Source organism: Macaca fascicularis, chromosome 6 (genome assembly GCF_037993035.2).
Source record: "Macaca fascicularis isolate 582-1 chromosome 6, T2T-MFA8v1.1".
Classification (NCBI taxonomy): domain Eukaryota; kingdom Metazoa; phylum Chordata; class Mammalia; order Primates; family Cercopithecidae; genus Macaca; species Macaca fascicularis.
The window spans coordinates 175,303,474-175,316,247 of NC_088380.1; the positions used below are offsets into that span (position 1 = coordinate 175,303,474).

General features: G+C 37.0%; 1 protein-coding gene across 1 annotated transcript in view; it reads right to left on the bottom strand.

The window, feature by feature from the left end:
• Positions 1-219: 219 nt before the first annotated feature.
• PANK3 (pantothenate kinase 3) overlaps positions 220-12,774 on the bottom strand; it is a 35,168-nt gene continuing 22,613 nt past the window's right edge. Inside the window, exons 6-7 of the mRNA XM_005558478.4 lie at positions 11,120-11,245; positions 220-10,039 (exon numbers count right to left, since the gene is read on the bottom strand). Coding sequence (XP_005558535.3) covers positions 9,989-10,039; positions 11,120-11,245 — 177 coding nt within the window. The 3' untranslated portion in view covers positions 220-9,988. The remainder of the gene's footprint in view (positions 10,040-11,119; positions 11,246-12,774) is intronic.

Sequence of the window (12,774 nt, forward strand, 5' to 3'; positions counted from 1 at the left end):
CTTTCTGATGCGGGATAACATGGTCTCGTCGGGGGAAAGTTTTCACATCTTAATAAATGCAAGTCTTAAATTTCATCAATGCCTTCTCTGTGCCACTGGGAATCTAGAGGTGAACAAGACTTTACAAAGTTCTTGCTCTCACGGAATTAACCACAACCGTGCATTTAATCGAAGTGAAAATGTGGGAATATGTAAGGTAAATAATAAAGGGACACATAGTAAACAACTTAGATAATTTATTAAGTAGAAAATAAAAAGTATGATTCTAACATCTATTTAGAATATGAACAAAATTAGAAACGGTTAAACTACAAGAAAAAAGGCAGAGATACTGAAGTTGGCTTAATGGTTATCCAACACAAACAAGCAAAACCCAAGTTACCTTCATGCAAATAAGCATTAAGGAAAAGAATACGGGAATGTTTACAGAATGTGCCATGGCAAACATTTTTCAAATTTACATAAGAAACTGTACATGAATGAACAAATAAATTAGGTAATTTACAAGAAATGTTTTACAGATTACAACAGGCTATAACTTAGTTTATTATGAATAAAATTTGTAGCACATCATACATTTTTACATCACAGATTCAGTGTTAAAAGAATTCAGACATGATAAACCTTAGACTTGACAAGAATAATGTAATAGACAGAATAAGGCAATTTACACTGAAATGGCATGTGGAAGTCAAATTAATCCCCAAATTAAAGGATTCCTTAGACTGGGACATAATAACATCTTCTGAGTACGATTTGGTCAATAACTGGGCATTAAGATAAATGCCATTCAATTTTAGTTAAAAAGTCAGCTTTTAGCTGTAGTTTAAATAAAAAGTAAAAGTACAGTGTACAAAAAAATAATAAAAACCATCTTAATATCACTTACATCCTAATACTATTAATTGTATTCGGGACAAGCAGACTAGGATATTGGTGTTACTTCTATAAAGTTACCTTCTATTTCTAAATGCTGTAAACTAAACTAAAACAGGTTCCACAGAAAAAGGTGGCAAATTCCAAAATGGCTTAATACCTGTGACGACTATTGACTGAGCCAGGTATGACATCGATGAAATTCAGACATACAATATAAAGTTGAGATAATCCCAAATTATTTTACATTATTTATATATACTTTACAAATTATGCAAACATGGAAATGTTTTCTTGGAAAGCTATTGGAACTGTAAGCACTGCGATGTATGAAAGAAAGATGTTTAGAGATACAAAATTTAATAATATCCTACAATTGAATTAGTTGCATATTTATACCATTCAAAATCTTGATTTTAACCTCATTCACTCCTTTGAAAAATACATTCCTCTTTTGTTCTTTTAAACGCAAAATGAGTGGCAGTTGCAGCAAAAACACTGAAATTCTACAAGGAAAAAAATTGATTTACCCCAAACGTATCTTTCAGCAGGAACTGTGGTACCTGAAATCCCAGTATCAGCTAATAGTTCGTTTGTTCGTTCATTCATTCATTCATTCATTCATTCATTCATTCATGTTTGAGACAGAGTCTTACTCTGTTGCCCAGGCTGGAGTACAGCGGCATGATCTGCCCTCTGCCTCCCGATTCAAGTGATTCTCCTGCCTCAGCCTCCCGAGTAGCTGGGACTACAGGTGTGTGCCAACAAGCTGGGGTATTTTTTTTATTTTTAGTAGAGACGTGGTTCTTCCCATATCTATCCCCACTCACAATGATCAGAAATAAGAAACAGCTTTTTAAAAAGGGTCACTAAAAAATCCCAAATATATGTAACACAAACAGTCCGACTTAACAATGGTTTGACTTATGGTTTTTCAACTTTATAATGGGGCAAAAGCAATACATATTCAGTAAAAACTGTACTTCAAATTTCATCTTTTGATATTATCCTGGGCTAACGATATGTGGTATCATACTCTTATTTGAGATATTAAATCTTTCATTATAAAATAGGTTTTGTATTAGATGATTTTGCCCAGCTACAGGCCAACATTAAGTGTTCTGAACACATTTAAGGTAGGCTAGGCTAAGCTGGGATATTCAGTAGGTTAGGCGTATTAAATGTATTTTCAACTAACAGTATTTTCAATTTACAATGGGTCTACTGGAACATAACCCTATCATAAGTCAAGGAACATCTGTATTCCAACATTTATGAATAATTTTTTTTTTTGTACAATGAAAAAGTCATAATGCCCATATAATGCTGAAGTTAACATAGTAAAAATTCCAGATCACCTTTACAGATTTAAAAGTACAAACATTTTAATTTACATATAAAACCTTTCATATTACTTTAAGGTATATCTACCTGGCCATTACAGGCAATGACATATTAAGAGAGAACGCCATTCTACTGGTTTGGTGAGAATCCAATACCTAGTACCTATAAAACATATAACAATAAAAATTATGTAATAACTTAAAATTATATAAGCACTAAATATTAACTCCAAAACATGATACCAAATACCTGAAAAAAAATTAATTTAGTTATCCCAAACACGGCCATGAATGAAGCAACTTTCTCAGGACCCTGAAAACTGACTCATTTTCCATCATAACAAACCAAATAATGTTCAAAGAGGCAAGACCAGTGACCAACACTACTTCTAATACAATACCAAATATGACCTCACATTCACTGGATATACAGGACTAATGCAAATAGTAGTGACTGCTTTAAGAAAACATTTGGGCTGTTTGGAAGTGGAAATTAATTATTCAAAATTTAGATACGTCAGAAAAGCTGGGATGATTCATTTTCACACCACCATTATCGTGAAGGGGCTATCCAAATACTCTTAACAGAAGGAAAGAATTACTCACTTTTTTAGGTCTTCAGTGATTATTACTAGGCTCAGTAGAAACCAGAAGACAATTATTCTCTTAAATATTGACAAGAGGCAGTAATATAAGTAAAACATTATTTTCTGAGATTATCTGATGATTGAAACAAAGTTGGCTGAATTCCTTAGGTATCAGAATAAACATAAATCATTGATACTTCATGGCAGATCACTTTAAGTGAGGTCAGAGTATTATTACAAAAAGACAATATATTTCTAATGTTTTGTTTACACACACCACAAAACAGTTAAATTCAAAATAATGTACACTCATTTTCATTATCCTCTATCAGTTTTCACATGGCTTTAAAAAGTGAAAGAATTTCTAAACTACATTCTCAAATGCAATAGACTAAAATGAATAAAGTGCTCAACAGAAAAAGATACAACGAAATATGAAAAAATTTTGCTTATAATATACAGAGTGGTTATAAAGAACATATGGAAATTACTATCCAGTTAAGCTTTTCATCCAAAAACACAACCTTAAAAATCAAGGCAATATGTAATGGACTACTCTTCGAAGGCAAGAATACTGCTGGAATAAGAGGAAACCCTTTTCACTTTGTGCTACATCATTCTGCTTACAGAAACAATCTTTCAGGAACTGGTATTTACATTATAGCAATCACATGTACACTCAAAGGTAAAAAGAAAAAAAAAAAATCTCAGAAGTTTTTATAGAGTCTAATATTTAGCAAATAATCTGAACCACTTGAAGGGCTTTCAATTACCAAGTGTATTACAGGCAATAGCACTGCCTTTACCCAAACTAAGATACCACCTAATTTCCAACTTATTTAGGGTAGTTGAGCAAGGAACTGCCATGTCAAATTACACGGCAAGTTTACTAATAGACTTAGTCTTTGGAAAAGATGAGCGTAGAACTTAAAAAGCACTAGTTTTAAAAGTCTCTAATTAGGCCGGGCGCGGTGGCTCAAGCCTGTAATCCCAGCACTTTGGGAGGCCGAGACGGGAGGATCACGAGGTCAGGAGATCGAGACCATCCTGGCTAACACGGTGAAACCCCGTCTCTACTAAAAAATACAAAAACTAGCCAGGCGAGGTGGCGGCCGCCTGTAGTCCCAGCTACTCGGGAGGCTGAGGCAGGAGAATGGCGTGAACCCGGGAGGCGGAGCTTGCAGTGAGCTGAGATCCGGCCATTGCACTCCAGCCTGGGCAGCAGAGCGAGACTCCGTCTCAAAAAAAAAAAAAAAAGTCTCTGATTAAAAGGCAATCTTCTCGCAGGGGCAGGGTGGTGGTGATGGGAGATTCTATATCCTGTGTTCTTTGCCTAGCCTCACAGCAAACTGACAGTGCTCCTTGCATTTGAAAAAGTTACCAGATTTTTTAAGAAGGAAAATTAAGCCCAAAAGTTACAAAGATTTTCTGGGTACAGAGGTCTACAATGCATTAAAGTTTCTTTTTAATCCTTAGAAATTGGCCCCTGAAAGTCCGATTTTAGAAATGAAGTCAATGGAATCATTAGATCTGCTTCAGTGAAGTATGTATGTTTGGACTGTTGGGAACTGTGCCCAGTGGACTCATACTATCTCAAATGTGATCTACTGGAAAGATTCAGGTCTCCTAAGAGAACTTGGCATAGTACCATGGTCAGATGGTAATAGACATACATAAGCATGCCATGACCCTAAAGCAACAACACACTTAAACTAGATAATAATTGTTCAGGAAGAACAATCCAACTAGAAAATTGGAGGTCCAGTTGGAGCAACCAGCCTTTGCTACTGCAAACTGAAGAGTGTGGCCACAGTATACCAGAGAATGGGGCCTGGTCCAACTCCAGAGAAGGCCACAAAGACCAAGACAGCCCCACTACAAAGTTCATCCCACCATACTCATCCTTTAATAACAAACAATCATGAGGACAGAACAAAACGCCATCCCTCCAAGACCTATCATATGTAAAGTCCTTCCTGCCCTTTCAACCAGAAACAGAGACTACAGTCAAGAAGATACTAACCACTCCTGCACTAATCTCTAGATTGGCTTCTCAACACCTGCAAATCCTTGAAGATTCTCACTGAGAAACAGAAGACAACATTGATTCCAGAGAGCTACTGAGAGAGCTGGAACATGATGGAAAAGACAGTGGGTTGTTGGTAGCTGGGTATTCTAAAGAGCGCCAGTGTGTTGCTTTTCTTGTACCGTCCTAGCACTCTTATCTCCTGGATGTCCTGGGACACATCCTGAGTCCCCTACAATTGCCGAAGGATCTCATTAGTACTCTTGCTTTCTGTTAATGAGCAAAAACTTATGACTTTCAGGGCAAAATGGAAGGGCTACACTTTATAGGACAGCTGGAAGGATGGTAAAGCCCAGTATCACTGGGCATAGCTCTTCAGACCCCAAGATGATCTCCAGACCAAAGATCTGGATCTCCAGAATACCAACAATGATGCCCAGCTGGGTGAGAGCACTAAAGGTACCCCAAAAGGCAGTAGGCGAGATCTCTCCAATGTACATGGGCACAAAACCTGTGCAGAGTCCACATTACAAGCCAGTAACCAAGTGGCCCAGGATCAGCATTTCAACCAACTCAGCTTTGTTTCAGAATCCCGTAAGGCAACCATTGATAGCCAACAAATTGATGATAAGCATTGAATTGCACCTGCCAAAGTGGTTGACAAAGAGTGCAACAGAAAGGAGTCAATCATATCACCATTGGCAAAGATGGCCACAGACAAGGGCCAGGGGGGAACGAGCAACACCTCAGAGGGAGAGTCTTCTAACCTCTCTTTCAAAGTGTAATTGAGAAAGTCCTGTATGATTGTCTCAGGAGCACTGATGACTCCAATGTTGTAGCCAAACTGAATAGAAGAGGTGGGGTGACCTGGGTCCCCATGGCCCTTATCTAATTCTTTTCAAATATTCAAGAAAAGAGTTAGGAGTGGGATTCCAGAGCCATTTCTTCCAGTCAACAAAACCTTCAAAATGTCCTTGGCAGCAAGTTTTCAGGTCCTCAGTAATGCTCTAAAACTCACGCATCATTACAGCATCTCTGTGTTCTTGCCTTACCACATTTATCTCAGACCCAAACTTAGTTATTTCTTTTTATTACATCTGAACCATCAAAGCTAAATATTTTATTCTATTATGAATAACAGCAACAAAACCACGTTTATCCCAAATAAATGTTACAGGAATCTAATAGATGAGCTGTTTTGAAACTTTATGGGAGTCTGAGGCAATACTGCAGAATTACTACAAGGATCAATGTTTAGTAAACAAAAGCATAATAGCTCCAAAATTTGTAAATCCTTTTACCTGGGAATTTATTCTCTCTTTTGTATTTTTGACAGTGATTACAAAGTTTTTCAGATTTTTATATTGGCAAGTTAACACTGGAGGTCCAATAGTTTAGTGAAGTTGTTTGAGTCTCTTGCTAATCAATGGTTTAGGAAGCAGAGATACTTGGGGATAAAACTGACTTCTATACATTACCAGTAAATCTAGATGTACTTTGTTTAAAGAGCTTAAAAAACTGTTTACATTACACAAAGTAAGTATCACTACGGGTTTTTTTTTTTTTTTTTTTTTACAAACCACAGTTTTACTTAACAGAGTTTTCAGTAGACTCAGAGATGCATGATAAAGACATTTCCCCATGTAGTTTTCGAATTTTACACTCAAGTTCTTACATTTGATTATAGGCATGAGCCACTGCACCCAGCCTCAAGTGTTTCAAATTCAGTTTTCTTCACCTAAAGACATGAATGTATGAATTATAAGAGTGGTTATTTAGGAGGAAAAGCATGTAAAGGTAAGTTTTTAGAATTTAGACTGAAACTTTGAATTCATGTCAGTCAGTAGCCATTTTAAAACCCTACAATGACTTCGTATTCTTTGCTTTAATGCTTCCATTGTAGTGACTAAATATTTGAGCCAAAATTCCATTAGTTCAATTTTAAAAGTTTCTGATTTGTGTATCTGTACAGATAAGAATCTTAATTGAATGATAGTAACTACAAGTTTTATACCTGTGGCAAATACTGTATTAGCATCTATAGATTTAGGGCAATCTTGAAGGAAAAATAGAATGGTCAGAGTCTAAGTTATTTCATCACTTTACTTTGGTTAATGTGGAACTATGATTCATATATTTTGTCCTTTCAAACTGAAATTACCTGCTAAAGTGCACGTAAAGTGAGCAACCATCTCACCACTGTGGCTCTTAGCTTTTCCCATATGTAGTCTAGAATTACTGGAATAATAAGAACACAAAATCATAATGAAGGCTGACAAAGATTATAATTTTTTATTAAGATCTCAAGTAACTCCCTGTAAGCTTACTGTGGTAAATAGATTTGGTTCTAATACCACAATGCCTCAAAGCTCTATGTTCTTAACGGTGCTGTCTTAGTAGAAATAAAACGTGAACCATGTGTGATTTTATCTTTTCTAGTAAGCACATTAAAAAAAACTGGAAACAGACGATTCTTTTTTTTTTTTTTTTTTTTTTGAGATAAGAATCTCACTCTGTTGCCCAGGCTGGAGTGCAGTGGCACAATCTCAGCTCACTGCAGCCTCCGCCTCCTGGGTTCAAGCGATTCTTCTGCCTCAGCCTTCCGAGTAGCTGGGACTACAGGTGTACACCACCACGCCTGGCTAATTTTTGTATTTTTAGTAGAAACAGGGTTTTGCCATGCTGGCCAGGCTGGTCTCGAACTCCTGACCTCAGATGACCCACCCATCTTGGCCTCTCAAAGTGCTGGGATTACAGGTGTGAGCCACCACGCCCAGCTAAGATTCATTTTAATTGTATATTTTTCTTTAACCCAACATTTCCAATGTTAACATTTCAACATGTAATCAATACAAAAAATTAGGAGATATTTAACCTTTTATTGTCCCTAGTCTTCAAAAACCAGTGTATATTTTACACTTAAGAGCACATTTCGGCCGGGCGCGGTGGCTCAAGCCTGTAATCCCAGCACTTTGGGAGGCCGAGACGGGTGGATCACGAGGTCAGGAGATCAAGACCATCCTGGCTAACAAGGTGAAACCCCATCTCAACTAAAAAATACAAAAAATAACTAGCCGGGCGAGGTGTCGGGCGCCTGTAGTCCCAGCTACTCGGGAGGCTGAGGCAGGAGAATGGCGTAAACCCGGGAGGCGGAGCTTGCAGTGAGCTGAGATCCGGCCACTGCATCCCAGCCTGGGCGACAGAGCGAGACTCCCTCTCAAAAAAAAAAAAAAAAGCACATTTCAATTCAGACTAACCACATTTCAAATGCTCAACAGCTACATATGGGTAGTAAGCTGCTGTACTGGACAGTGTGGTTCTAGAACTACCTCTTACAAATGAACACTATCAGTGTCCTTGAAAAACTTTCTTATTTGAGCTAGTTTATTTTATACAAACAAACAATTTCTTATTATTCCTGAAAGATCTCATATTGGCATCCTGCCATTTCACTGTAGTGCCTATCATTTTTCCATTGATACTGATAAAGTTGCCCAAGACACATCTTCCCACATAGAGGAAGTAAGAGGAAAAAAACCCTTTTGGATAGAATCTATTAAAACTCATCCCACTATTCCTATGTACATAAGTAACACTGCGTCTGCTGAGTGGAATTCGCATTCGGAACTTCAAAATTCAGACTCATCTACCTTTCCAAGTTAGACAGCTGGGGAAAGAACTTCCTAAATCTTAAGGATGAGGGTAGAGGGCTCAACCCCACTCCAGATTCAGGCAAGGGGAATAGGAAAGAGTGAGATCAGAGCATGGTGGCCTCTTGCGGGGGTTCCTTTGATGGGGGCTGTGGGGGAGTGGAAGGCATTATTTTAAGGGGATAAGAAGCAAATGGAAGACTTGCTCCAACTCTAGAGTTTTCATAGAGTTAGAGGAGGTGAAGGGATTTATTCCTGCCATGGATCATGGGCGCTTCTATAATCAATTCCTGGTTTTGCACTATTTTTATAAATGGAGATTGGACCTTGGTGACAGCCTCTCTTCCCCTTTTCCTATGTTGCTCAATTTCCTTTCCCTCCTAGGTTCTTACTCATTTCAAACCCTTGCCAGTAACAGTATTTTAGTTATCAGTTCTCACCATTCCCTCTGGTGGTTGAGCCTTTGGATAAAAATCCACATGGCTATGGAGTGAGTTTTGTTGGAAAAGGTGACCTTTCTCTAACTGCACCTCTATTTCTGGCTCCTCAAACGGCGAAGGGTGATAATAAGGCATGGTAGAGGTTTTCCCATTTTTCAGTGACTAGATTGTGAATATTTCCAAATGATTTTTCTATTATTAATGTTACTGTGGTTGTTTTAAAATAAAAGCTCCTAATGTACATATGATCAAAACAAACAAACAAAAAAGAGCACAGTGAACTCAAATCATATTCCATTACAATAGTCCCAGGACTTCATTAGACCGACTCCCAGTAATTAAGCTTCCAATCTTAAAATGTTAAACATTTCAACGTGTACTGACTAATTCCTGTAAAATACAGAAAGTGCAACATCACCAAATGTGCATTTCCCAGGATTCATTTTAGAATTCTCATGAAAATTTAATAATAGTATTTCAGTTAATTATGGCATTTGAGAAAAGACACTTATGGGGAAAGATCACATACATGCTTTGGGTGATATGTTAAAAAAAAAAAAAAAAACCTACAATAATTAGTAGTATTGCCTTAACATTTCTAAAATCACATAAAAATGATCATCTTTGATTGCCATTTCAATAATTTTGGATACAGGGTATGTTATTTTCTGCTCACTAGTAATCAAAACATAAAACAGACTTGTAACAAATATTCAGAGTCGATTATTTTCATAAGCTAAACATTTCCGAGACTTTAAGATTTGTGTTTGAGCATACAGTACTGCAATGTTGGCTACATAAAATTTAAAAATCTTTTTAAGAGGAAGCTCAATAATCAGAGGCTGTATTGCATTTAAGGATTTAACACTGGCTATATACAAAAGGGAAAGCATTTCAATGAGAAATACTTCACGTTACCAAGTTCTCTCCTTTAATATGGCAACATTCAGCAGCTTATGCTACTCTTCTATCCTTTGGTTCCCAGTGACAAACAATGCAGTAATAATGCCTCTGGTTTTAGTTCCTCTTGGACGACATTTATTAGCAGAGAGAGAGACCTGATGCTTTAGCTGAAATTTGGCAGCCCAAGAAGTGCACCAACTGCTCCAAAGTATCCCTGTATAATTTAAAAATAACTGTTATGTAGTGCAGCTTTTAAATTAGCATATAATATTAACCACTTGAGAACACACAACTATGCACAATCTATCTGTTTAATAATATTTGGAAACCTACCAATTTCTGCGTTGTTAGCTATTATAAAAAATCTTCTGAATCTGTATTCTTGATATCTACACAGCTTTGAAATATGTATTTTTATTTATTATTATTATTTTTAGAGACATGGTCTCACTATTTTGCACAGGCTGGCCTTGAATTCCTGGGCTCAAGTGGTCCTCCCATCTCAGCCTCTTTAGCTGGGACTATAGGCTCACACTGAAATATGTATTCTAAAAGTGTGGCCTTTAGACACTAAAGCTTCCAGGACTGTAATAGCAATTCTGCACCCTCTCCCCTTTACTTAATAAACAAACTAACTTCCTCTGGCTGTGCCTGACACTCACACGGCACGCCATGTGGAACTGCACAAGGGCACACCATTCTGATTTGTATTGTGTGAGCAGTGACAATGAGACAGGGAAGCTTTTAAGAGCAGAATAATTTGAATCTGTGTTACTAATTTGTAATGATACAGCCATTTGACTTTGATCACAAAATGATTCAAGTTAAGTTAATCCAAAACATTATGTGGACTGATAATTGCTCAGATCAGAATTTAACTGCATGTAGTAAATGAATACTAAAAAATTTGGGGGTGCTTAGCAGATTATTATAATTCTCTTCCCCACAACTGAAACTGAAGTGAAGGAACCAATATTCTACCTAAGGCTGGGCACGGTGGCTCACACCTCCAAAGGATTGCTTGAGGCCAGGAGTTCCAGACCAGCCTGGGCAACAAAGACAGATTCTGTCTCTACAAAAAATATTAATAAAAATAAATTAGCTGGGCATAGTGGTGCATGCCTGTGGTCCCAGCTACTTGGGAGGCTGAGGTGGGAGGATTGCTGAGCCTAGGAGGAAGAGGCTGCAGTAAGCCATCATCGTGCCACTGAACTCAAGCCTAAGTGACAGAGCAAGACCCTGTCTCTTAAAAAACATGCTATTAAAATTCACAAAAAACATTTTCCTACCATACCTCATGTTCTAGAAACAATGCTTTTAGTTGACCTTTTGACCAATAATCCAGTGCATACGCCAGAAGTTTCATTGAGAGGGTATTGACACGTAAAAAGTTTCCAACAAAGACAACTCTGTTTATTTTCTAAAAGAAAAGAACAAAGAAAAAACTTGTAAAAATAATTAACACATTTTACAATATAAAAGGTTTCAAAATATTTATTTAAAGATGTAAACAACAACTACCCTTTATCAGTATAATACCTACTACATTCCTGGCATATAGCTCTATAATCCTGAGTATTTAAAAATTAGTTCTGCACACATCATCCAAAATCCACAAAACGTATAACACCAAGAGAGAACCCTAAACTATGGACTTTGGGTGATGATGATGTGTGCACAGGGTGATTGACTGTAACACATGATCACTCTACTGTGGGATGTTGAGGATGGAGGGCTGTGTGTATATATATGGAAGGTGGTATATGGGAACTCACTGAGCTTTCCACCTAATTTTACGTGAAACTAACACTGATCTAAAAAATAAAGTCTACTTTTAAAAAAAGGTTCTAGAAAGACTCCTAGCAGATGATTTCAGGTAAGACTTGTTTTTGAAAATGGACAATAAATAGCCCCCTTACAAAGTCATTTGGAGACATATTATTGATGTGATTAAAAAAAAAAAAATCAAAACATGGTAAGTACTATGAAATGCATTTATGATAAGTAGCAAATTTGGCCCATATATTGCACATTATTGATGTGATTTAAAAAAAAATCAAAACATGGTAAGTACTATAAAATGCATTTAGAATAAGTAGCAAACTTGGCCCATATATTGCAATGCATGTTGAACAATGACATGCAACTGTGGATTCTATAGAATTGGAGAGTAATACTGACTGGGGCACTGGCACGTGCATTCCTCTAGGATTCTAGCATTCTTTCTCCATCCCCTGCCTGATTAATCAAATCATTCTCTCTCTGCAAAGATTCCACACTAATTTGGTTTCTTAGATATCTCTATTAGGAAATCTTAGGGGAACTGGTGTTTGAATCACCAGAAAACTTATTTCGACTCTCACAATATACTGACTTTTGAGTAGAAATCTTTGTACATAAGTTGGGATACTATAAACCATGGCCTAAATCATTGTTAACTCAATTGGTCAGTGGAAATTTAGACATAAAGGGCTAAGAATAAAGGTTTCAAATTGTTGTCAGCCCCCAACATGGCCTACTAGTAACTCCATCAACCAACTAACACTTAAGTTTCTTAAGTTATTAAAAAACTGATGAGATCAAGTTCTGGATTTAAATATAGAATAATTCAGAGGATTTGCATAGTTGTTCTCTCTGCTGGAAGCTTTCTCCCCAAAATGTCTACGTGTACAGTTTCCCCCTCACCTCCTTCAAATCTCTGCCTAAGAATCACATTTTCAAGAAAGCTTTCCTTTAGCCACTCAATTACTTGGCAATTTGTCCTCTACCACTCTCTGCCCTATTCCCAATCCTCTTTATCCTGTTTGATGGTCTCTTTTTAAAAAAATAGCATTCATCACCTAATACACACTAAACAATTTACTTAATATGTCACTAGAATGAATGCAAGCTCCACAAAGCCAGATCTTTGTTTTCTTCGTTAATATATTCCAAATACCCAGAACAATG